Consider the following 27,323-nt stretch of genomic DNA (forward strand, 5'->3'; position numbering starts at 1 on the left):
TCGATTCCCAGCATCCCATATGGTCCCCCGAACACTGCCAGGAGTAATTCCTGAGTGCAAAGCCAGGAGTAACCCCTGAGCATCACTAAGTGTGACCCCAAAATAAATAAATAAAAATAAATAAAAATGTTTAAAAAAAACCCAAAAAACTAAAGCATAGAACTCCCATATCATTCCGCAGTCTCATTTCTGGGCATCTACCCACAATTAATTTAGTGTGCTAAAACATTAATTCATAATGGTATAAATTGATTTTCATGTCGTGTCCATTGCAATATTATTTTTGATTGCCACAATGCGGAAACAGCCTAAATTCCCAGCAACAGATGAAGAAATTTTAGTATATGTACACAATGGAGTATTACTCAGCTATGAGCAAAAAGGAATCTTGCAATTTGCTACTCCTTGGATGGAGTTGGAAGGTGTCAAGCTTAGTGAAGTAAGTCTAAAAGTAAAGGACAAATACCAGATGATCTCACTCATGCAGTGTATAAAGAAATAAAGCAAGGGATTAGACAGTTCCCCCCCCCCCACCCGTGGAAGCAAACCTTGAGGTACTGCCAACAGAATAGAGAACTGTGACTGCAAACTGTGGCAGCAGGGAGGGACAGGAGAAGGTACCTTGGATCAGTGGTGGTGGGATATGAACACTGGGGGTGGTGGAGTAGCACAAGTATCAGCAATAGTTTTGGTTTTTCTTTTGCTTTTTGTGTCACACCCGATGATGTACAGAGGTTACTCCTGGCGGTGCTCGGGGGATCATATGGGATGCTGGGAATCAAACCCGGGTCGGCCGCTTGCAAGGCAAACGCCCTACCCGCTATGCCATCACTCCAATCTCTCAGCGATAGTTGTTTTTTTTTTTCTAATTCTTAGAATTAAAAATTTTAGTGTGGTTTAGGTAACAGGCTTGCACCAGTGTTAACATGTATTGTTTTAGGTATGAATCACTGCCCCAGTGATCACATGAGTCCGTGTGAAAAATAAGTGGAGGAGCTGGTGCTGATCTTGTCTAGTGCAGTGTTTGGGGGGAGCGGGGCTGTTCTGTGATTGGGAGTGCGTTTCCGTGAAGGGTGTTTGGACCGAGTCCGTTGCTGGCCCTTTGAGGAGCAGAGACTAAGTGTTCATCTTTTTTAGTTTTTGTATGGTGGACAAAGCCGCACCATATTAAATTGCAGTTTTCAGCCTTCCTCATAGGCTTTTGCAGGCTGTGGGGGAGTGTACCTCAGCAATAGTCTTAATACTATTATTAGCCACAGTGCCTGTGTAATCACAGAATAAATAAGTGAGCAGCAGCGGTGGCATGGTCTCTTTTGCCTGCCACCTGCATTCGGTGGCCATGAGCTGCTTCTCCACCCAGCCTGCCCCCACCGCCAACAGACACAGGAAGGAGGGAACAGGGCTGCCAGGCTGGTTAGTGACCAGTTGCTGTTTATTCCATTCTCCCCACGCACCTGTTCCAGTCTCACTAAGTGCCCCATTCCTGTCTCACACTGTCCCTCATTCCCGTCTTCTCCTATCCCCCATGCTAGTCTCTCCGGGCTCTGTCTTGCAGTCTTGGTCTGCCTCAGCCTCCATGAATTGGGGTAGCAATTACAGCCAGGTGAGGGTAGCACAATCCACATATAAAAGACCTTCCTTCCCAGGGAAGCTCTTTTAAGACAAAGATCTGCAGGCATGAGATCTGCTCAAGGGTGAAATACCACCTAGGGGTGTGTTTCTCCTTTCCTTAGTCCAACAACCATTTAAACATTCATCTTAATTCTACTTCTTAATAATATTAGTCATTTTATATGGACACAATAAGAGATACATTAAGCTTGTAGGGTGGCTCTCCTGGGGACATGTCGCTATAGACCTCACACTACAGTGCTCTGACCAGATTAGTCTTTCCTAACCCTAGCAGGGTCCTAATCCAGTTGTTATCTTTGGATCATGACAGAATTTGTCCATGACCATGCTCTTAACTTACATAAGTGTAATAGCTCTTGGCCTGGCCCGTTTCGAAGCTAGGATAGCTCACAGCTTGCCCTGGGTCCATCCAGCTCCTCGTCGGGACCCAGCTCTTAGGGTGCTGGCAACTAAGGTTAACTGAGGCTTAAGTCAAGAAAACAGATGCCCAGGAATGAATATATCCGGAGTTAATCAACTCCCAAGTTACAAAAGCATAGCATTAACTGTCTTCCTTTGTCTATAAAAAAAAAGGACATTACTCTGAAGTACACTGTGCAAAAGGACATAAGAGAAGGAGAAAAGCAATATTTCACTTACAAATACAAAATCAGAGATTTCTGAGGAATTTGACTTTACACGTCACAGGTACTACTTAGGGGAAATAGGTGATTAAATGGTTGGGGAAGCAGAGCACTGAGAAGTTAAAGATAAACACAGAGGCATGGCAGTGCCTTTGGAGCACTGTGAATGGTGTAACCCAATAAGCCTAAGCACCCTGAGACCAGGGAGAAATGAAGAACCAGTATTATCCTACAATGCCTCCATAAAAGTAACTGATAATAACATATATGTATACTAGTAGATGCAGGCATGTTGCTCAGTAGTAGATTACTTCCTTTGCATGAGCTTGATTCCCAGCACTGCAGGGAGAAAATGCATCATGCAGCAAGAGAAGTATTAGCACTCGCTCTTCCAAATGGAATTTTATACATAGTAGAAAACCTGTGGTTTGTGAAGCTTTTTGTATGATATTTGTGGAAGGTTTCATGGAAGATCTCCTTATCCAAACATACTTCCCGCTGCCCGCCTGCCTCATCTAGTCAGTCATAATTTGCTTAATTTTCTCTCCTTGACATCTTCTGAAACTGTGATTTTTTTTTTTCTAATTCTTTGTCCTGAATCCATGCTCAGATCCTCAGAGTCACGTCCCTGGATTGCTGAAACAGCCATGTGATCAGTCATCTGCCACTGTTCTTAATGCAGACATTAGCTTTTGGCTGCTGTTCCTCCCAGGATAAACTCATAACTGCTGCATTCTCTGCATTTCTGACATGCTTAGCTTTAGAGCTCCTACAGCCGTACTCTCACACTCTGTCTTCTGCTACCTCTACAATTGGAACTTTATAAGCACTTAGCTGTTTTTTGTTTGTTTGTTTGTTTGTTTTTTCTTTTTGGATCACACCCGGCTATGCACAGGGGTTACTCCTGGCTCTGCACTCAAGAATTACTCCTGCACCAGCTCAGGGGATCATATGGGATGCTGGGAATCAAATCTGGGTGGGCTGCATGCAAGGCAAACGCCTTACCGGCTGTGCTATTGCTCCAGCCCTGCACTTAGTTGTTTTTCAAGTGAATGAACAAATAATGCATATGAAAAAAAAAAGCTAGGTAAAAAACAAGCAGCTGTATTTTATAACAATTAAATAGAAGTAATTGTAGGCCCTCTCACATTTCTACTAGAAAGCTATTTAGATGGTTGATTTTGCCATATTTGCATGACCATTATATTAATGTCTAACTTTAATTTTCTCTCTTTTTTTTCCTGCTGTGGGGTAGGAGTACTCTCAGATATTTAGCCATCCCACCTCACTTAGTGCTAGAGTTTTAAAATGTGGTATTGTGGGTGGGAGGACGGGGAATGGGTTGGGGATGGTGGGAAAAATGCTGGGACCATTGGTGGTGGAAAATGGGCATTGGTGGAGGGATGGATACTTGACCATTGTATGACTGAAATGTAAGCACGGAAGTTTGTAAGTCTGTAACTGTACCTCACAGTGATTCACTAATAATTAATTAATTATTTATTAATTAATTAATAATTATTAATTTTAATTAATTATTAAGTTGAAAAAATGTGGTATTGCTTGGGCTCTGAGCTGTCTGCACCACTAGGGCCACCCCATTGGTGTTTTGGCTGGTGGGTAGGGGGACCTCCAGGGCTAAAACTAGCAGTGCTCAAGTACCATGTAGCACAGGGGATTGATCAAACTGGGACTATATTTCTAATCTTTTTTCTATTTCCATAACCCTTAATTCACTCATAACAGCTATATTTTATTTATTTATTTAAAATTTTGTACTTTATAAAGTAGTTCACAATATCTGATTACATTTAATATTCAAAGACCAATCTCACCATCATTACACCTTCCCACCACCATATTTCAGATGTTTCCATTCTGAACCCCAGAGTCCCTGCCCCAAAGCATAACCAAAATAATATATTTTGTATTGTTTGTTATGAAAAACTGCTGAAAATGCTGCAAAAAATATCTTTAGAAGAGTGTGAAGATTGTTGTATATCACCTAGGGGCCATTAAGCCCTTCAATAGGAGATCATGTTGTTAAAGGGTGAGCCTTGTGTGCTTTTATATATATATATATATATATATATATATGTATATATATATATATATATATATATATATGTAGCACTGTAGCACTGTCATCTTGTTGTTCATCGATTTGCTCGAGCGGGCACCAGTAACATCTTCATTGTATCCTGCCCGCACATCAGAGCCTGGCAAGCTACCCGTGGCATATTCGATATGCCAAAAACAGTAACAGTAACAACAAGTCTCTTTCTCTCTCTCTCTCTCTCTCTCACACACACACACACACACACACACACACATATACATATATATATGTATATATATATATATATATATGAAAAGAAAAAATATTTTCCTTTTAGATTGGTTGCCTACTACTTTGAACCCCATAAGATGTGGTGAGGTACTCTTGGAGTTTCGGTAGGGTGTGTCCTATAAAATGTCCAGGAACAGGTTCACTCATGGGTGAGGCTTGGCCCGAGTGTGTGGAGAGTGGCTGTGAGCATGGTGGTGGTTGAGTTCTGGAGGTTTTCAGCTGCAGGTGTATCCATCCTCCTCTGGGGCGCCCTGAGTGGAACAGCCTGGTACGGGGTCTGGTGGCATGGTTATGGTGAGCGTCATGCTATGCTCCTTTCCCTAAGAGAAGGACATGAGATCTGGCTGGTGGCCAATGAAGAGATTATCTGGCACCAGCCAGAGGTGGTTTATGGGCGTGACTGCTGAGTTGCTGGAGACGGGGGGATACGGGCAGAGGATCTCCATTCCCGGTCCCACTGATCCCAGAGTTCTCAGTCACAGAGTCCCGTACACCTAGGTGTTCTGGGGTTCTCTTGTGGGTGAGGCTCAGCCCGAGTGTGTGGAGAGTGGCCGTGAGTATGGTGGCGGTTGAGTTCTGGAGGCTGCTGGTGCTGGGTCTCTTGGGACGGGGAGGGCTCTCACCCACCCTGCTCTGAGACGGCTTCCCGAGTGAAACAAGCAGCTGTATTTTATAACAGAACTTCAGTAAAAATTTAAAACATGCGTTTGAGGGATAGCACAGTGGGTAAGGTGCTTGCCTTGAAGAATTAATTCCCAGCACTGCATATGGTCTCCTGAGTACTACCAGGATTTAGCACTGAGCCAGAAGTATGTCCTGAGTACAGCACAAGGGAAAAAACCGGCCACTTCTCAGCAGTTTGTACTTTTTTCTTCCAAGTAATGTTACATTAGGATTCATAAGATGTTTCTGCACAAATAGCAACTTGCAGGTACAAACTCTCCATATATTTTTATAGAGACAGTAGCTGCAGGTCATGCACTGTGCTTTTGATTGATGTTCTCACACACAGATGCGTCATCACCCAGTTCACCTGCAAATGTGAAGGACTCCAGTGCCACCCACATTGTGTCCTTGCTTCTTTGGTGGTAAAGAAGAATCTTTTGTCCCCCCTAGAAACTCAAGAGTCCAATGCTTTTTTGTTGTCATGAAATAACTCAGGTGCCTTCTGTTTATCCATTTATGTATAGTGTAAGATCGGCTAGAGTGCAATAGGGCATTTTGGAATGATGTCTTTATTGTCATCTCAGTGCTATTTCTTATATTTTTTTATATAGCCTCTAAATCTCTTTGAATAATTTAACCACAATAACTGTTCTCTATTCCAATGGTTTAGTATGCTGTTTTATCGCAGTTATTTTACCAAGTTTTCACAGTTTTAAACAAGTTTATGGTATACAAGCATTTTATTTAAAAAAATTTAATTAAAAGTTTTTTTTTTTTTTTTTATGGGAGGCAGAAAGATACCACAGGGGATAAGGTATTTACGTTGCACTTAGCAGACCATGGCTGAATCCTAGCACTTCAGTATAATCCCCCAAACACCACTTTGAGTGTTCCCTGAGCAGAGTCGGGTGTAAGACCTGCGCACCGCCTGTGTGACTACAAAACAAAACAAAAAATCTTTCTAAAAACTTATTTTGCATTCTGATTCTTATAGGATAAAAAAGTGAAATTCTACCTGCTACATAGATGAGAAGTGTGTGGTAAATAGTGTCGCCCATGCTTTCATCTCTCTGCCTGTGTTAAACATCTGTAAGTGCCTGTGACATTCTTTAAGAGGGGGGTGGAGGACTGCTTGGGGTCAGGAGTCACTCTGGTGGTGTTCAGGGGACCATGTGGTATCTGTAATCGAACTGGTTGTTGGATTTTACAGATGAAGGAACTAGGGCACGGCTAAATGACTGGCAAATATTACATTGGACTTGATCTGACATTTACCTGCCTTTCTAACCTAAGATTTTAACTTGCGAGCCATCCTGAAAATGAAGGCTGGGTCAAAACCAAAATGATACCTCATGGACATGTACTTAAGTTTTCCCTGCATTGGACTTCAAATTAAGCCCTTCTACCTTTTGTCTTTCCCCAGATGGCAAACCAACTTTTTTTGGTGCCCAGATGGCACAACCTTTTCAGTCTATTTCGAAGGAATTTATAGCTTTATACCTATTTTTAAAAATCTTCTGGTAGACTTCATGAATATGATTTAGGTTTTTATTAATCTCTTTTGCTTTTATCTTTCCATATCTCAGACAATCTTTTTATTTTCTGTGTGAGTAGCTATCTTTGTAGGCTGTTTTATATGTTCACAGAAGCGATTATTTTATGTGTCCTCATACCATCTGTAGCATCAATTTAGTCTCTTTCAATTGGTTTAATCTTTCATTTATGCAGGAGTGAGTTATTAAAATAAAGCTATATTTGTATAGCACTTTGGTAAACGTTCGGGTAAAATATTGATTTATTTTATTCACAACAAACCCTATGCAAGAAATATTTAACCACTAAAAAATATTCTCATCTTGTCTTACTTTATATTTTGTCTTTGGAGTTTAATTGGGCTGAATCTAAGAACAGTTGATTGTGAACTTGGAACTATGGGAATAAAGAAGTGTCTCCTGTTCTCACTGAATGTTTGATTTTCTGCAGTGTTTCTCAACCTATTTTCACTCTGGGTCCCTTCTGACCTTGTTTTCTTCCTATTCTTCCTATTCTATCTTATCTTGTGCCATGTGCCCTCCCTCTCTCATATGAATTTCACTTGTTAAATATTCTGGGAGTCTACAGGGGACCATATGACACCTCCACTGAAAAAATTTTATTTTAAAAAATTTATTTCCACTGGTGGTCTAGTGGAAAAGACACTCAAGAGAAAAATACAGTTATGATTTCTACTGTGAAAGGAAAACAGTGTAGTTTGGAAAGGGTAGCAAAGGCTAACGTCTGCTCTAGTGAATTTTTGAAAGCTTTCTTGGGAGGGTTCAGTAGGAGTTTGCTTAAAAAAGATGGTGCTGGTAGGTGATAGGAAAGAGGAAAAGAGTGTTTCAGGACAGAATAGCAGAAAAGGGGAAAGCCTTAATGTCAGAGAAATTGGAGGGATCAGGATATTGGATGAAGATCCTGGAACTTAGAGTGAGAAGAGTAACAGATGATATAAAGTGAAACATGAGAAGTAAGCAGAAATCATTTGTCTCGTAGATTAGGTAAGGATTATGGATTTGAACCTAAGTTATTTCTAAGTCCATAAAGGAAGGGCATGAATAAATTTGGATTCTAGGAAATTCACTCTGGCAGTAGCCTGTATAGAGGTCGGATTTAAAAAGAGGACAGAAGTGAACATGAGGAGGAAAGCTGGAAGGCTATTTTTTAGTAATCTTTGCAAGGAATATTTCTTACTTAGTACGTTTAATGGTGGTAGAGATGCAGAGAAGTAGATGAATTTAAGAGGTCACTTGATCAAGCTCTGTTCTACTATGCTAAACCAAATGCCTGTATCATAGAGTATCAGCCTGAGAAAAAAATGGAATAAAAATGAGACAACATTTGTATCTGATTGATGAGCAGACAGAATTTTATAGGATAGTTCAGATAAAAATATGTCATTGCTAGTGCTCATTTCAACAATCACCTATGCAGAATTTTGATAGAAGCTTTGCCCTCTCACATCAGTGAAGATAGACATTTATCTATCAAAGATAGAAATTATTTATTTTTGATAGACAAATGTATATATAGTTTCTTCATTCACCTTTCCTCCCAAAACGCTTATGTTTATTTATGTTTGTTTATTCATGTGTGCATTCAAAAATTAATTGACGCCCCACTGTCTTTTAGCTATGTTTACTAGTATGAACCTTTAAAGCCATTATTATCAAAATATAGTCATTATTCCTAGTTGTATAGGGTTTAAAAAAATCTTGACTGGAAGGTCAATTTCTAATTTTTTGAGAATCGTCCATATTGTTTTCCAGAGGGGTTGGACCAGTCGGCATTCCCACCAGCAGTGTAGAAGCGTCCCTTTCTCCCCACATCCTCTCCAACAGCGGTTGCTTTTGTTCTTTTGGATGTGGGCCAGTCTCTGTGGTGTGAGGTGGTATCTCATGGTTGTTTTGATCTGCATCTCCCTGATGATTAGTGATGCAGAGCATTTTTTCATGTACCTTTTAGCCATTCGTATCTCTTTCTTGGAAAAGTTTCTGTTCATTTCTTCAGCCCATTTTCTGATGGGGTTGGATGTTTTCTTCTTGTAGAGTTCAACCAGTGCTTTGTATACCCTGATATCAATCCTTTATCGGATGGGTATTGGGTGAATATCCTTTCCTATTCTGTAGATTGCCTTTGTATTCTGGTCCCTGTGTATTTTGCGGTGCAGAAGCTTCTTAGTTTAATGTAGTCTCATTTGTTTAACTCTGTTTTTACTTGATTACTTAGCTCTGTGTCATCTTTGAAGATACCTTTAGCTTCAGTATCGTGGAAGGTTTTGCCAACCTTGTCTTCGATGTACCTTATGGATTGTGGTCTGATGTTGAGGTCTTTAATCCATTTTGATCTAATTTTGTGCATGGTGTCAGGTCGAGGTCTAAGCCCATTCTTTTGCATGTGGTTGTTTAGTTATGCCAGCACCATTTGTTGAAGAGGCTTTCTTTGCTCCACTTCACATTTCTTGTCCCCTTATCAAAGATTAGATGATCATACATTTGGGGTTATGTGTTGGGATATTCCACTCTATTCCATTAGTCTGTGGCTCTGCCTTTGTTCCAGTACCATGCTGTTTTAATTGTTACTGCTTTGTAGTAAAGTTTAAGATTGGGGAGGGTGATGCCTCCCATCATCTTTTCCCAAGAATTTTTTTAGCTATCCATGGGCCTTTATTGTTCCATATGAATTTCAAGATTGCTTGGTCCATTTCTTTGAAGAATGTCATGGGTATCCTTATAGGAATCGCATTAAATCTGTATAATGCTTTGGGGAGTATTGCCATTTTGACAATGTTGATTCTCCCTATCCATGAGGAGGGGATATGTTTCCATTTCCTCATGTCCTCTTTTATTTCATGGAGTAGCGTTTTATAGTTATCTTTGTAGAGGTCCTTTACTTCCCTGGTTAAGCTGATTCCAAGGTATTTGATTTTCTGGGGCACAATTGTGAACGGGATTGCTTTTTTCATGTCCCTTTCCTCTGTCTCATTGTTTGCATATAGGAAGGCCATGGTTTTGTGGGTATTGATTTTATAGCCTGCGACCTTACTGTACAGGTCAGTTGTTTCTAAGAGTTTCTTAGTAGAGCTTTTAGGCTTCTCTAGATATAGTATCATATCGTCTGCAAATAGTGAGAGTTTAATTTCTTCCTTTCCTATCTGAATGCTCTTAATATCTCTTTCTTGCCTAATGGCTATTGCTAGTACTTCCAGTACTATATTGAAGAGAAGTGGTGAGAGTGGGCATCCTTGTCTTGTCCCCGATCTTAGGATCTTAGAGGAAAGGCCCTTAGTTTTTTCCCATTGATGATAATGCTTGCCATAGGTTCGTGTTAGATGGCTTTGACTATCTTGAGGAAAGTCCCTTCTATACCCATTTTGGCAAGAGTTTTCATCATAAACGGGTGCTGGAACTTGTCAAATGCTTTCTCTGCATTTATTGATATAATCATATGGTTTTTATCTTTACTTTTGTTGATATGATGGATTATGTTGATTGATTTCCGAATGTTAAACCATCCTTGAGCTTCCATTTGATTCAGCGATACCACTTCTGGAAATATATCCCGAAGGAACAAAAAAGTATAGTTGAAATGACATCTGCACTTATATGTTCATCGCGGCACTGTTTACAATAGCCAGAATCTGGAAAAAACCCGAGTGCCTAAGAACAGATGACTGGTTAAAGAAACTTTGGTACATCTATACAATGGAATACTATGCAGCTGTTAGAAAAGATGAAGTCATGAACTTTGCATATAAGTGGATTAACATGGAAAGTATCATGCTAAGTGAAATGAGTCAGAAAGAGAGGGACAGACATAGAAATATTGCACTCATCTGTGCAATATAGAATAACAGAGTAGGAGACTAAGACCCAAGAATAGTAGTATATAATACCAGGAGGTTGGCTCCATAGCTTGGAAGCTGGCTGGCCTCACACGCTGGGGGAAAGTCATCCCAGATAGAGAAGGGAACACCAAGTAAAATGTGATTGGAGATCCTAAGCGGGGAGGGAGATGCATGTTGAAAGTAGACTAGAGACTGAACATGATGGCCACTCAGTGCCCCTACTGCAAACCACAACACCCAAAAGGAGAGAGAGAGAACAAATTGGAATGTCCCGCAACAGAGGCGAGGTGGGGCAGGGGGGATGGGATGGGGGGTGGGAGGGATACTGGGTTCATTGGTGGTGGAGAACGGACACTGGTGGAGGGATGGGCTCTTGAACATTGCATGAGGGAAAAACAATCACGAAAAGGTGTGAATCTGTGACTGTACCCTCACTGTGACTCACTACAAAAAAATTAAAAAAAAATGTTGACTGAGCTACTGTGATTTACAGTACTACTAGTGATGCTTTCATACATACATCTTTTGCGTACCACATCCACCACTGGAGTACCTACTTCCGTCCATCCAGGTCCCAAAGATCCTGTTCAACACCCTCCTACCTACCCACACTACCCCACAAACTCGAGTCTGTGTTCTCTTGGCTCTCCAGTTATTGACCATTTGTTACTCCCTTTCGATATGACTTTAAATCCCACTATGAGAGTGATCATCCATATCTGTCACTTATAATACCTCTAGTTCCATCCATGTAGGCCCCAAATGCATGTTTCATCCTTTCAGATGCAAAGTACTCCATTGTGTATAGTTACCACAACTTCTTGATACATGCCTCCATAATTGAGCATCTCGGTTGTTTCCATATCTTGGTTATTATAGTAAGCACTGCAGCGAATGTAGGTGTGCAGATAGCCTTTCAAAGTAATGTTTCTGTGTTTGTGGGTGAGTGGTATTGGGACATATGGGAGTTCTATTCTTACTATTTTGAGAAATCTTCATACAGCTTTTCCATAGAGGTTGAACGAGATGAAATTCCCAACAACTGTGAATGAGGGCCTAGTGTATAGGCTTTTGATGTTTATAGGCACTAGACCGTCTCTAGTACCTATAAACTTGTTGACTGTCTCATTTAGGACACAATTAGTCAGCCAGTTTTCTACTTTAGATTGACAGAACTCCACCATTTCTTCCCAAATGGTCCATCACTTAGGGTGTAGCCATTGATAAATCAGTTTTATTTATTTTTTATTTTATTTTATTTTATTTTTTGGCTTTTTGGGTCACACCTGGCGATGCACAGGGGTTACTCCTGGCTCTGCACTCAGGAATTACCCCTGGCCGTGCTCAGGGGACCATATGGGATGCTGGGATTCGAACCCGGGTCGGCTTCGTGCAAGGCAAACGCCCTACCCGCTGTGCTATCTCTCCAGCCCCGATAAATCAGTTTTATTTCCCATAATTTTATCACTGTCAGGATGCCTAATCCCATTTCAGTGAAACAGTTGATCAGTTCACCCACATTTTTTTTTTTAAATTTTATTGAATCACCATGTGGAGGGTTACATAGTTTTCAGGATTATGTCAATTATACACTACTCAAACACCCTTCCCTTCACCAGTGCCCCTATTCCATCACCAGCCACCCCAGTATACCTCCCGCCCCCCTTCCCTGTCCCCGCCCTTTTAAGTGATAAGTTTCACTTCATTTACGCTTTATCTTGGTTACATTCTATGTTTCAACACATAACTCGCTATTGTTGCTGGGGTTTCCCCCCAAAGAGAAAAAGACAGTCCTATTGTCAAGGAATCATTTGATAGTTCTCCATTGCTGAGAATGTAAAGATATTAAGTCCCCCTGTTTGTTACATAGCTTTTCTATTTTTTTCCCCCTCGTCCCGCACCACCGAGTTCACGCCTGTTTAGTATTCACCACGCTGCCTGACAAAGGAAAAAAAATGAAAAAGATGGTTATTTCCCGTCATCAGCTGGCGTGGGGCTCTGGCTTAGTTGATAGTCTGGTAGAAAGTCTACAGTTTCTGGAACCAAAAGTAGTGTGCTGGTATCGGCCCCGGCTCGAGATTCCACCAGCGTCCCGCTGCTCCATGTACATAATACTTTATTTCCTTGTATCCCATTCCCATGCCACCAGGTCCGTGTCAACTTAATGGACATCATACTATGGTTAACGCCACACCGCGTTTCTTCCTGAGAAAGAAGGATATTTCGTCTCAGCTGGTGTGGGGATATGGCTTAGTTCAATCTAGAGGGATGGCTACCATTTTGGTTGCCTTCAATATTTCAACAAAAAACTTACTATTCTTGTTAGGGTTTCCCACCAAAGTCCGACCTGTTAAAAAGGAACCATTTCATATTGCTGATGATTAGATGATATTAGGTCGCGCTGCCACAGCAGCGGCCGCGCGGTTTTGGGTTTCTGTATAAAGTCCAGGGAAAATTCTGCCTGAAATTCTATCGCTACAGTCTTTTACCCTTTTATGGTGCTCATAAGATGGGAAAACCTAGAGAAATACCGGGCCCCCACACGGGTGGTCTGGCGGAAACGCTCAGTTCACATACTGCAGGTTATTCCGTGGGCTGCTGGTGTCCAAAGCAGCTCCCTTGTCCTCCTCGGTCATACTGGAGCGGCGAGCGCGGCGAAGTGGGGGTTTACCCACATTTTTTTACTGAAGCTGTTGATCAACTGAATGAATTGTTTTAATTGAGGTGCTCAGTTATTTCTATCAGAATAGAAAAGGATGTTGGCCATTGTACAGCTGTTATAGCCAAGAGAATGACAGCAGCTGTAGCAAATAAACCTTTATTCTCAATGGTTTAGGGTAAAATTTACTTCTTACTAATGTAAAATCCTCTTGGCATGTGGATATGGGAGTGGAGAGTTTTCTGCTTCTCTCTCCAACCCAGGCTGACAGTCAACATGTGGCTCACAGATTGCCCCTTGCTTCTCAGCATCCAGCTAGCAAAGTGAGGCGAAGCAGATGTGCAGATTCTCAATGCAGATGTTTAGGGGCCAAGTCTAAAGGAGGCTTGATCATTTTCTCAGTTGTTCCTCTATTCTCACAGGGAAATAAATGTTCGTCTTGATGCTGTATCTGAAGTTCTCCATTCAGAATCTAGTGTGTTTGGTCAGATAGAAAATCACCTACGGAAACTGCCTGACATAGAGAGAGGACTCAGTAGCATCTACCACAAAAAAGTAAGTGTGGGAGAAATCAACCCATAAACCACCAGGAATGCTCTTCAGCATGAGGGCACAGAAAATTAGTGGAACACATCTCAGAATTTCATTGACATTATGGTTATTGTGTAATTATTATTTATGTTTGTAAAATCTTGCAGGTCATGCGGAATGAATCCTCTGAAGTTTTAGGGGCATAGGGGTTAGAGTGGTAATACAGCGGGTAGGGCATTTGCCTTGCACTTGGCCGACCTGGGTTCTATCCCCAGCATCCCGTTTGGTCCCCCAAGCACCACCAGGAGTAATTCCTGAGTAGTGCAGAGCCAGGAGTAACCCCTGAGCGTTGCTGGGTGTGACCCAAAAGGTAAAAAAAAAAGTTTTAGTGGCATAAATTACAGTTATTTTTATTTTTTTTCCCGTTGTAAAAATAATGCCCACTCCTGTCAACCACACAAACACACAGAGGCCCTTGTACTATAATATGATTAGTCTCATGTTTCATTTTCAAAGCGCTCAGACGTGAGACTTTTAAAAAGAAGTCTATTTCTTTTAACCTTGGAGCAGCTTTTTATTTGATTTAAACAATGGAAAGATCATGGGGGGTACTGTTTGTGGTAATCCTTATATGCAAATAAGTTTAGATACAGAATGTGAGTGAAAAACATGTTTTTTAAAAACAAAAGATATTCAGATTCTGTGGTTTACAATACTGTAAACAGCAGTTCCTTGTGCATGTAACACCAACACCACACCCATCACCACTGTACCCACTTCCCTCCCCCAAAGATCAAATGTCCATCACTTTCAATCAACACCCCCAACAACTCAGTTGTGTGGGTCAGTTTTCCCATTATATTGCCCTTGGCCCTTTGTTGCTACCTGGTTGTCTATTTGGGGTGTGGAGCAGGGACACACCTAGTAGTACTCAGGGCTTATTCCTGGCTCTGTTCTCGGGATCACTCCAGGTGGTGCTCGGGGGACCATATGGGGTGTCGAGATCAAACCCAAGTTGGCCATGTGCGAGGCAGGCACTCTACCCTCTGTATTATCTCTGGCTCCCAATACTTTTCAATAGAATCATTTTTTTGCCCAAGTCTTAGTTGTGACCCATTTTTCATTAGTCTTTACACTGGTTTTTGTTTGTTTATTTTTGCGGGGGTTGGTGGGTTGGTTTTGGATTCTGGGTCATACCCAGCGATGCTCAGAGCTTCCTCCTGGCTCTGAGTTCAGGAATCACTCTTGGAGGGTCTTGAAGGACCATATAGGGTGTATTGATTTGACCCAAGTCTGCCGCTGCATGCAAAGCAAATGCTCTACCCACTGTACTGTCTCGCCAGCCCCAGGCTTTATATATTTTTAAAGACCTTTTCACCCATAAAGCTATACGAGAGTGATACACTATTCTGAGAATACTTGCAGTGCCCAAGAGGGCTTATGTAACTGTTCCATATGCTTCAGCTAAAATTGAAAACAAAGAACAGGCTAGAGTTGGGAATACTAATCCTTAGGGAAGAAATATTTGAGCTCATTCTGTGGTCAGTGGTCTGTTCTGCTGTTACTCAGTTATGCTGTCGTGTTAGTTGCCTGTAATAGAGGCTGTGCAGATAGTTAAGACTTTTATGACTGACTTTTCAGAGGTTACAGAGATATGTCAAATCATTTCTAAATTTGTATTTGTAAGAGATTGACAAGCATGATATTCAAATTCTTGAAATTATTACTAGAAGCACTGTTTAATGTGAAAGATTTCTGAGACAGGTAAAACACTACAAAAATTTTATTAATCAGTGCTTCTTATCTTTTATCAAGCAACAGATCTTCCAGTACTTGCTTTGAAGCAATCCTTTATTATTTTAAAAGGTTTACTGCCATATATTTTTTTTCAAGTCAAAATAGTAACAAAACACTTTCAATTCTAATTGAAAGAACAATGTCAAATTATCTTTACTAATAAGTTGGCAATATCATTCCATGCTGCTGTGATCCTGTAATTGCTATTGTGGTTGGCTGATACTTATGAAGCTTTAAGTTTGCATTTGTGTATTTTTCAAAGTAAAATATGAATTTTAAATATTGTGTTTTGATTGTCATTAACACACTACTTCTATGAATACTATAGAATGACACAGTATCTGTATAATGTTATGGATTTTCATCATAGTATTCATTACCAAATTTACTTCAAAGGCGTTTCATTTTTGTGTGATAAGAACTTTTACGATCTACACTGAGCAACTTTCAAGAACAGAGCATATAGGGTTGCTAACTTTAGTCATCATGCTGTGTGCTATCTCACAGAACGAACTTGTTTTATAATCAGGAGTTTGTATTTTTGGATCCCCTTCACCATGTCTTTCCGTCACCTCAACATCTCAAACTGCCTTTTGTCTGAAACAATGTATTTGAAGGTTTAAAATTTTTTATTAATTTGTTTACATATTTATTTGGCTTGGAAGCCACACCCGCTGGGGCTCAGGGTTACTGTTCTTGGGGGTCATTCTATTGGCACATGGGATGTTGTGCAGTGGTTGACCTGGACCTTCAGCATGCAGAGCTAATGCTCAGCCCATTGACTAGTTCTCAGGCCCCTTAGTTTTTTAAAGTTTAGATTCTACAGTAGTGAATCAGTTCATTTTAAAAGAACCAAGTTAGGGGCTCAAGAGATAGTACATTAAATAAGGCACCTCTTTCCTGCAGCTAACTGGATTCTAACCCTGGCTCTACATGTGGTTCCCTGTCCCCTGAGTGATCCCTGAGTGCAGAGGCAGGAGTAGGTGCTGATAACAGTGTATAGGTATGGTTCAGAAACAAACAAATAAAAGTAATCAGTAAGCTGAGAAGAATGACTTCTTTATTTTTTTTGGTTTTAGTGCCTTACCTGGTTGTGCTCAGGGCTTATTGTTCCTTGCTCAGTGCTTAGGAATCATTCCTGGTGGTTCCCCGGGGGGCCCACATGGGTCAACTTGCGTCAGTCACATGCCAGCCAAACACTTTATTGTAACTATCTATCACTCCAGCTCCAAGAATGATTTTTAGTTTGGAGTTTTGAAATATACTAAAGCCGCACAACTCACTTTAAAGCCATTTCAATTGCTGTTTTAATGTTTGCACAAAATATGTTTCTAAAGATGGGTTTGAAAAGTGAAGATTAGAAATGATTTGGTAACAAATCAATTTTAGGAATTCTACGTGCTTTAAACCAGATTTTTAAAGATTAGTTTAGCTGAGCACATCACCAAACACAGGACTGTTCTTTATCATTAACTCTCTAAATAAGCGTCTGCTCTCGGAACCAAGTGGTGAGAGAGATCCTAGGGACAGTCAGTGCCAATTATGTGAAACTCAGAAGATGGCAAGGAACACTCTTGGAATGTTGTGAAAATGTTAAACATAGGCCATATGGCTGTGTAGAAATTGTCACGGAATAGGCACAAGTTAGGTATTTTTATGATGATAATAATAGAGGATATCAAGTGGGCCAGCCCTGAAATAAAATAAACGTTCCTTTTGGTAGTAAAACTTCAAATTAACTTTGCTCAAGAACCCATTTGTGAGAAAGTGATGCATAACTGCTAAGGTTGGCGGCTACATTTAAAGGATTATAGTACTGAGTAATACTGGAGGAAGACTGTTCCCAGAATTTCGTAGGCAAGAAGTTTCTTAACCAGGTTGGTGGAAGCCCCAGACCACATTTTCAGCTTGGAGGTTAAGCTAGAGTTCCAGTCCTGTCTCTGTCCTTAGCCTTCAGGTCCAAGAATCTTCTCCAGGGAAGTTTTTTTGGTTTGTGTTTTTGAGTGTGGTGCTCAATCAGCCCAGAGTCCACACGGGTGACTCCTGGCCAGTCAGGCTAGTGGTTATATGCAAGGGCCTGAGGATGCTTCACTGCCCAGGCCCTGCGATACTAAGAACATTCAAGCTACCCTAGCAGAGCTGAGGTCTCCATGGCTACCCTTGCTTGGCTTTGGGGGATCATATGGTGCCCAGAATTGAACCCAAGTGGGACGCTTGCCACACTTGCCCCCTGTTTGCTGTTCTTTCTCCCGCCTCCCTCCAGGGAGATTTGCTACTGGAAATGGGGTTGAATGTGAGCAGCTCCTTATACTGACCCTGAGCTTTCTGGCAGCTCCATTGAGCTGTTGTGCTTTAGAATCTTGAAAATCACCCTCCTTAAGCACCTAGGACTTGATGGCAAAGCATTTGCGGTTTTCACTCTTCTTCTGTTGCTGCTTCAGTTTTATATCCTATATGAGCACGAAAACCTTTTCCCTTTCTTACCTCTCAGAGTGGACTGGAGCAATAGCACAGCGGTTGGGCTTTCGCCTTTCACACAGCCAACCCGTGTTTGATTCCTTCGCCCCTCTCAGAGAGCCTGGCAAGCTACTGAGAGTATGGAGCCCTCATGGCAGAGCCTGGCAAGCTACCCATATGTATTGGATATGCCAAAAACAGTAACAATAAGTCTCTCAATGAGAGATGTTACTGGTGCCTGCTCGAACAAATCGATGAGCATCGGGATGGCAGAGACAGTGACCTGTCAGAGTATAAGACCTTCTTTTTAAATTTTTTTTTGTTGAACATGGAGGATGTTTGTTTTTAGTTCCTGACTTTTGTTTGAATGGACCATTTATCAACACTTATCTACAAAGTTTATAGGCTGTTATTACTGGAACTGATCAAATTTCTTGGATATTTCTGTCTTCTGCTCTTTTGCTTTAACTTTTGGAAATTTTTGTCATCTTTGCCTTCTACTTTTAAAATTTTCTAATATCATAGCTGAATTATCAAAGATTTAGTTTCCTGTTCTCTGGTTTTTCCTTTTAAAGAATGATATCCATTTCTTCTTTTTTATTTCATGGATACAGCATTTGTACTGAAGATTTCAATTTAATTGAGATTTTACTGTTTGCTTAAAAAAGTTTTCTTTTGCTTACCTGGGCTTTGTTCACTCTAGGTGTTTGACTTTCATTTTCTAAGATAAATGTTTTATTTATTTACTTATTAGGTACTTATTGGGTGATTGTTTTGTTGGTTAATTGTTTTGGTCTTTGCATTATATGAAGGGCAATGTAGGGAGTCAGAACCATAGTGCAGCAGGTAAATCATTTGCCTTGCACATGGCTGGCCCGGGTTTGATCCCTGGCATCCCATAAGGTCCCCTGAGCACCATTACGAGTAATTCCTGAGTGCAGAGCCAGGAGTAACCCCTGAGTGTCTCCAGGTATGACCCAAAAAGCCAAAAAAAAAAAAATTTGCACAAGGAAAGACTATATAATTGACTTTTCCTTTTAAAATATAAAGTGAACTGTAGAGTAAAGAAGCTCATCCATTTATTTAATTTTTTTTTCCACTAGTCAATCTATTGGGTAAGGTCTTGCTATAATATATTTAGAATTTTTCTCTGGTCTTATTAGATTCCCTGGGCACTCCCAGTCTCTTGACAATGCTTTCGGAGCTAACAATGCATGGAACAACTGGGAATCTCAGCATCCTATTTCCAACCTTTTTTTTTCCCCAAAGGGGTGGGGGGTTGGGGGGGATACCTAGCAGTGCTCAGGGGTTATACCTGCCTCTATATACAGGAATTACTTCTGGCGGTGCTCAGGGGGACCATATTGGGGTGCCAGGGATTGACCCCTGATCCCTAGTATGCAAGGCAAGTTGTGCAAGGCAGATGCCCTACCTGTTCCTCTGTCACTGTGGTCCCTCCAACCTTTTTTTTCTTTATTTCCTTTTATATTAGTTATTATGAATAACAAAGTTATTCATAATTGGGTATCAGGCATACATTGTTTGAACACCAACCTCTTCTTCACGAGTGCCCACTTCCCTCCATCAGTTTCTCCAATGCCTTGCCTCCCATCACCAATTGGCCTCTCCAAGGGCCACTTTAAAAATGCATGTTTTTGCATTGTGTTTACTGTACTATTGTCGATAGGGTTTCATAGAAAACACTTGACCACCTTTTAGCACCACCTCATGTTCGCCTTTGATCTTCCCTACACTGTAGTCCTTCCTCCCCCCTGTCTTATCCCCTGGCCTCCTGGTTCCATCCATTCTTTCAATCCTTGCTTTTGCTTCACTGTGCTTGAACCTGGTTAATATGCCCAGTGTTTTTTACTACCCAAAGAATAAAACTAGTCTTTAGCATGTGACTTGGAGAGGAACAGGGATTGAGGGATTTAAGTGCTTATGAGAACCAATGTTAATGATATTGTAAGCCAAAGAATCTAAATCAGTTTAAAAAAAACACCAAAAAACACTTTCAAACAGTTATTTTCTCTCCCTGCGCTGGCTTCCATTTCCAAAGATAATTGGTTCCACCAGCTCCTGAGTCTTTCTAGGATTCTTGATATAATTCACTTTGAATCTTACTTTCCTCTTGGCAAGTTTAAGATCCAAATATCTTTAGTCTTCTAAGTCAATTAGAACTTTTTTTAATTTACTTGACAGCTTTAATGGTATTGTTTTGACCTTTTTTCTTGGCTATCCTTATTGCATATGCCTTCTAAAATAATCTTTAGCTGTAGTTTCAAAATTGAGTGAAATAAGTTCACCCTAACAAATGCTAATATAAAAATTTATTTATGTTCATCTTGAAAAATTGGAACAGTTATAAGGGAGTAAACAGTAAAATAAAACATTTTCCTCCACCTCTCAGAGGTAAACAGAGTAAAGTGCATTTGTATTCAGCTAGAAATTTTACTTATAGTCTTATAGAAAATGCATATAATAAAGAATCACGAATGAAATTCTGTGTAAATGCATATAAAATGTGTTACATAAATAATGTGTTTAACTTAGTTTGAAATTGGAGGCTTTTCTATCCATTTATTAGATATACAGGACAGATGTTTTAATTTTAAGAGGTATTTTATATATTAAGTGTATACGTTTCTTAATAAGGGCTTATGTATTTATTTGGGGGCTTGCTGGGAGGTGACATTGGGTTATACCCAGCGATGCTCAGGGAACATTCCTGGTTCTGTGCTCAGAGTAGTAATATGTGGCAGGGCTAAGGGACCCTATGTGGTGTTGAGTACTTGAACTGGAGTCTGTGGGGTTCAAAACAACCACCTGTACTATAGCACTGTGTACTAGCTCTCCAGCCTGGATATTAATTTCTACTTACCCTTTTTAATATTTCAAGGCTATTAAAACATGTAGATCCATTGGGGCCAGGGAGTAGTTCAGAGGTCCAGAGCCTCATCTTTGGATGCAGAAGACTCCTTAGCTTCACATGGTTTCCCTTCTCCATCCCCAGCTCTCACCTTCTCCAGGAGCAACTCCCGAGCTCTGAGCTGGAAGCAGCTCAGGGGTGAATTGCTGAATAAGACTGGAAAGCTTGCAGGGCGGGACATGGGGGGTAGCAGAGAGTGGTGGGGGAAGGGCACATATATGCTTTTATTTTTTTCCTACTTGTTCAGGTATGTTTTTAAAACATCTTTAGAAAGTTAATTGGCTAGTCAAAGGCTGTAATAAACTTTCTTATTGTGAAGATGTGCAAAATTGCTCATCAAAGGAAGTCATATCTCTACTAATGGTATATAAAAGTGTCCCTTTTTTTGCATCCTGCATAACTTGGTTATTGTTTATCTTTAACATCCTGATAAGTGAAAATTGCTATCTTGAATTTAATTGGCCTGTCCTAGTTATGTCTGAGGTTAATCAAGTGCTTTTTGGATGTTGTCTTTTTATGAACTGCATATTAAGTTTGCTTAGCCATTATTCTTTGGATTATTCATCTTTCTATGTCAGTTTGTTAGAGTGTATTATATCGGAGAGAATTTTGCCCTCTTTTGTGCCTATATCTTGCTGATTCTTACCCAGGATTTTCCTTTAGATTTTTGATATTGTTCATTATAATTTATTACTGGTTTTTGCTAGTGTACTTTCAAAAGAAAAAAATATTATACAAGTGTTGACTTTACTGTCTCTGACTCAAAGCATTTTCTTTAGTTTTAAAATATTTTGTGAAGTGTTTAAATTATAGACTTAACCTTGAGGACACTTTATTTTAATTATCAACTTTATAAAACAGCCATCTTTATTCTGAATTTTAAAGGATTACTAGATTTTAAAAGATTGCTATTATACTGAAAGATCATGCACCTTATGTTTCATAAGAGAAATTTTTCTATTTTCAGTGTTCTACCCAAGAGTTCTTCTTGATTGTCAAATCCCTTCATTACCTGAAATCAGAATTTCAAGCATTAATACCTGCTGTTAATTCCCATGTGCAGTCAGACTTGCTCAAGATGTGTCTTTTAGAAATTCCTGAAATTCTCAGTCCAGTAGAACATTACTTAAAGATACTGAATGAACAAGCTGCCAAGTAAGTAGCAGATCTCTCGTTGTTCCTTTTAAAGAGTGAAATAATAGAATATGCCTATCACTTGATGTATGGATTCTTAAACTTCTCTAGGTAGTAACTGTTAAATGTTGCATCGGAAACAGAAGTGTAATGGATATTAGAAGCTCTGTATTGCAGCAGGAAGCAACACTTTGCTGCTTGACATTTTATCATCTTGGTCAGATGTATTACTTTTCTAGGTATCACATGATGACAAGATAAAGTACAGACAGAACAAGTACTAACAATTGATTAACCACAAAACAGATGTCAGATAGCTTCTTGTACTCATTTGCTGGATATCCAAGGATGGTGTTAAAAGTATTAAAGTATACAGAAGCAAAATTTTCCTTTAAAAGTTAATTATTTTACTATTATCACACAAGGAACTAAGACAGTATTACATTTTTTTTACTAGTTGGGGAAATAGCAAAGAAATCTGTCAATTTTATCATGAGAATTAATGAGTGTGCTACATGGAAGTTAAAAAACTTGTCCACAATTACTTAATGAGAGCTGGAATTAGAACCATTGTTTTCCTGATTTCCAACCCTTTGGTCTTTATTCATACTATGAAAGTTTAATATGTGTGTTTTCACTTTTTCATTTTGTAGAACTGGCAATAAAACTGAATTATTCAAAGACCTTTCTGATTTTCCTTTAATAAAAAAGAGGAAGGATGAAATTAAAGATGTTACTGACAAGATCCAATTGCATTTGCAAGAAATTCGGAAAATACTTAAAAAGCCGTGTGCGCAATATGTAACAGTATCAGGACAGGAGGTAATAATGAGCATACCATTTACTTTGCATTAGTTTCAGGTATGAAAAACTACGATGAACTGTAAATTTTTTTTTGTTTGTTTTTTTTTGGGGTCACATCCGGCAATGCACAGGGGTTACTCCTGGCTTTTCACTCAGGAATTAACCCTGGCGGTGCTCAGGGGACCATATGGGATGCTGGGATTAGAACCCGGGTCGGCCACGTGCAAGGCAAATGCCCTACCCACTGTGCTTTCGCTCCAGCCCCTGAACTGTAAATTTTTTAAAAAATCTAAGGATCAGATAGAAGTGATTTGGCTTTTTGTTCTTTGTTTTTCAGATATTTTGTTTATTTCTTGAAAACACAATATCTTTCCTTTGGTAGGAATTGTTTTAGAAGAGTTTTGCTTATTGAATTTAGTCTCTGTAAAATCATGTATTCTGATTTTATGTGTGTTTTAATGCTACTGTTAAAATTATTTTATAGAAATCCTTGATTATTTTGAACAATAACTTGCAGAATTAATTCCCCCTGAGTCCAGAGGAAAGAAGTTAGTCTTTGATCTCTGTCTTACAGGCTATGAGCAGTTACAAAGCTTATTACCCATGTTGTTTGGATCACAAAGTGAGGAAATGGCAGGGCTTCCTTCGGAATTGTTTAGGAGGATAGCTGCCAACCAAACAAAAAGCAAAGAAAAAGACCAAAATAAGAATGAAATTTTTTTAGTGAGTGTTCCATAAGATGATACCTGTGCATTTCTATTTGACATTTGATATGTGTCTGAGTGAGAACAAAGAGGAAGTATGTTTGGAAATGTGCTTCTGCCTCTCTAGCCCTCTTCTGAGTTCTAAAGCATGTTTCTTTTACATCTTGCATTTATTAAAATATAAAGATTCCAACTGAGATACTCTGAGGTACAACTTCTCTGTTATAATAGCAAATTAATAAATATGTGACTGTTTTGTGTAGGATGCACCTTTTAATCTACATTTTAAAATTACATATTTGGGGAGGGGTGGCAGGCTAGAGAGATAGTTCAAAGGATTAAAGGCCTTGCACACGGCCAACGTGGGTTCCGTCTTCGGCACCCCTTATGGTCCTTCAGGCCCATCAGGAGTGATTCCTGAGTGCAAAGTCTGAGTAATCCCTGAGCATTGCCAAGTGCCTCCTCCCAACCCCCACAAGTAGATATTTTTCTAGTAGGGAAGGCCTTTGTAGTCTAATTTTTAAAATATTTACATTGACATATATTTAGCAAAACATTGTTAATTATATGATTTGAAATAATAAACGGCAGTAAATGATAATCATTATTTGAATATTTATTGATTTTCTGCCTTTTAATAAACTATTAATTCAGCCTATTGTTTAGACTTGTATTAAGCTGTTATTTCTCAGTGCTTTTCACAGAGCTCTTTATAACAGAACAATCATTTGCGCATTATTTTTATTTGACTTTCATCCACTGTAGACAGATAGCAGATATATAATTGTATCTCATGTCTTCACTAAGCAAGCATGACTTTGCAAAACAACTAAGCTGACTGCCTTTATTCTGGCAATTTGTTGAATAATATAATAAAACTTGCTTACTAGCAATAATCGAAGCATACATATTAAAAAAGGAGCTGACTAGTATTACAATGTGGAAAGCAGACATTTAAATAAGGCAGAATTGGATCCCAGCAGAACATGAGAGACTCCTAGAATAAATCAAGACATATCTCGTGCATCAACACCTAAGACACAAAGTCAGGAGCTACAGAGCAGAGAAAGTGGCTGTGAGAACGTTCATTAATGAAATGTACATTAATATTCCATTTTAGTTCCATCTTTTTTCTTTAGCAATTTAGGCCCTTAAGAAAAAGACCTCACTGCTCATTCTTAGAATATTTGTAAAGTGATTTATGAAAATTTTCTTATTATAAAACCAGTGATGAAAAGGAAGAATCTGTGCTAGTTGATAACAATTCTGAGTACACAGACTGAGGGCCAAAGAAAGATAAAAGGTGACATACACCTATCTGATATGACCCCACGGGGTTAGCAACAGGTCCATGTGGGTGTTCCTAATTATTTCCATACTGGGTTTGGCTCTTGCATAGTTCCGTTTTCCCAAAGTGTAGGTATTTGCAGATTCAGCATCTTTGATCCAGATACTCCGAATGTACCCCAAAGGCCCAGGACCACAAGCATTTTGTAATATGTCTGAGGTACTAATTTGACTTTCGTTCCAGCAGGCTGCAGTGTTACAGCAAATTACTAAAGTAAATCAGTGTCTCTGACTGACCAGTGACCCCACTGTGGTAGTTGTGGCTTCTCTCAGAAATGCCAACCCCCCATTAGGCAATAACTCCTGGGGAGTTGTGTCAGTCATTGTGGATTTGGGTTAGTCTCTAGAATCTGGGTTGTGTCCTTCCCAAATGTTAGTCCAGAGTGGGGCTGAAAGTTTTTGTTCACAAAGCTCTTCCAACAACTGATTCTGAAGAGGGCCAATATGTCATCTCACAAAACATTTTAAGTTTTGTTTTTGGTTTGGGGATCACACCTGGTGGTGCTCAGATCTTACTTCTGGCTTTGTGCCTAGGGATCACTTCTGACTCAGGGGGCCATATGTGATGCTGGGGGGTCTAATTGGGGTGAGCCTCAGGCAAGACATGCACCTTAACTCTGTAATATCTCTCCAACCCTCACAGCACATTAAAAAGTAATGTTTAAGGCAAAATTTTTTAAGTTTTATATTTTTTTTTATCTTTTCCATCAGTGATTGTCATTTTGTGGTTTTTCTCTAGAGTTATGTTTTGTAGCCAAAGAGGGATGTTTTATACCCTTAATTTTTTTAACTAGGTGTGGGAGATTTGGCATTGCATTAATTCTTTATTATACAAGGGGATATCATTAGCTCTAAAAATTTTAGGATGAAATTTCTTTAGCAGTCAAGCTAATGCTATTAATAGTGGGTATTTTAGTCTTTGGTGAGAAACCAAAGATACTTGATTGTTACTGTGCTAACATTTTGTTGCTAAGGATGTTAAATATTTCAAATGTTAAGGAGCTTAGTAATACTAAAAGTTCTTATAGTTATCTTAAAATTAGTAGTAGCCACAGTGCTTCTGATCTCGTTCTGCACAAATTTAGTGAACTTGTTTATTTGAATAAAACATTGAACTTTCTTTCAAGAGTATAGAAACATGAGCAGAAAGAAAAGGTTATTTATTACAACTAGTGCTGAAAGTGAGAGGTGTGGTAGAAGTTGATTTTTACTTGCTTCCCAGTAATTTCAGATACGCTTGCTGGCTGATAGCACAGTTGGCCTGTAAAGGTAGATTTGGTGCAAGTGAAAACAAAGAAAACACTTAAGGACAGAAGTGCTCTTAATTGTTGATGTTATCCATGGTTTCTTTCTGAGTATAATTTTAGAGATCTTAGATTCTTTGCATGAAAATTATAGTAACACCTTGGGCCAGATAAGCAGTTCAGCAGGATGAGCACAGTCTTCGTCTGAAAGCCTGAGTTCAGTCCCCAGCACAGCGTGGTCCCCAAGCACTGCCACCAGTAATTATTGAGCAAAAGCTAGGAGTAGCCTCTGAGTACCACTAGGTGTGGCCCCAAACCACACACACAAAATAATAAATCTTTTTCTGTTCAAAGGTGTGTTGAATCTTATCTCTAACTGGCAGTAATTTAAGCATTAACACGCCAAGTTATATCCTTTACTAGAAACTTATTGTTCAATACAAATTGTACTTTATCCCAATTATTGAAACCCTGCTTAGTTGTATAGATGTTCTTTAGTAGTATAGATGTTCATAAACTCTAAGATCAATACCGGATTTACTTATGAATATCTAGAATAATATTTAGTGAGCAATTTCACACAGTTCTGCAGCATTAAAAATATTAGACGTAAATGTAGTTAATTCTACTGCACCTGATCACTTAAAATCTAACTTTTATTTATTTTTATTTTAGTTTATGATTGAAATAAAGAATTCAGCTTTGTCTTGCATACCATCTGATTGGGTTAAAGTTGGAAGGTAGGTATAAAAATCGATTTTTTTCTTTGTTGTCATGAATTCTAATGCTGCTTAATATATTTGTGTGTTACTGAACTGTTGTGATAGCACAGTGGGTAGGGCATTTGCCTTGCATGTGGCCGACCCGGATTCGATTTGTCCATCCCTCTCGGAGAGCCCAGCAAGCTACCAAGAGTATCCCGCTTGAGCTACCCGTGGCCCATTTGACATGCCAAAAACAATAAAAACAAATCTTACAATGGAGACGTTACTGTTGCCTGCTTGAGCAAATCGATGAACAATGGGATGATGGTGCTGCAGTGCTACAGTTACCAAACTGATAA

The 27,323-nt window shown here is 39.5% G+C and overlaps 1 protein-coding gene across 1 annotated transcript in view; it reads left to right on the top strand.

Moving 5' to 3' along the window:
* Window positions 1-27,323, top strand: part of MSH3 (mutS homolog 3) — a 173,184-nt gene that overhangs the window by 76,802 nt on the left and 69,059 nt on the right. The window contains exons 13-16 of the mRNA XM_055142873.1: window positions 13,736-13,868; window positions 21,995-22,182; window positions 22,815-22,983; window positions 26,936-27,000. Of these exons, the coding sequence (XP_054998848.1) occupies window positions 13,736-13,868; window positions 21,995-22,182; window positions 22,815-22,983; window positions 26,936-27,000 (555 nt within the window). The remainder of the gene's footprint in view (window positions 1-13,735; window positions 13,869-21,994; window positions 22,183-22,814; window positions 22,984-26,935; window positions 27,001-27,323) is intronic.

Source organism: Sorex araneus, chromosome 1, assembly GCF_027595985.1.
Source record: "Sorex araneus isolate mSorAra2 chromosome 1, mSorAra2.pri, whole genome shotgun sequence".
Taxonomy (NCBI): domain Eukaryota; kingdom Metazoa; phylum Chordata; class Mammalia; order Eulipotyphla; family Soricidae; genus Sorex; species Sorex araneus.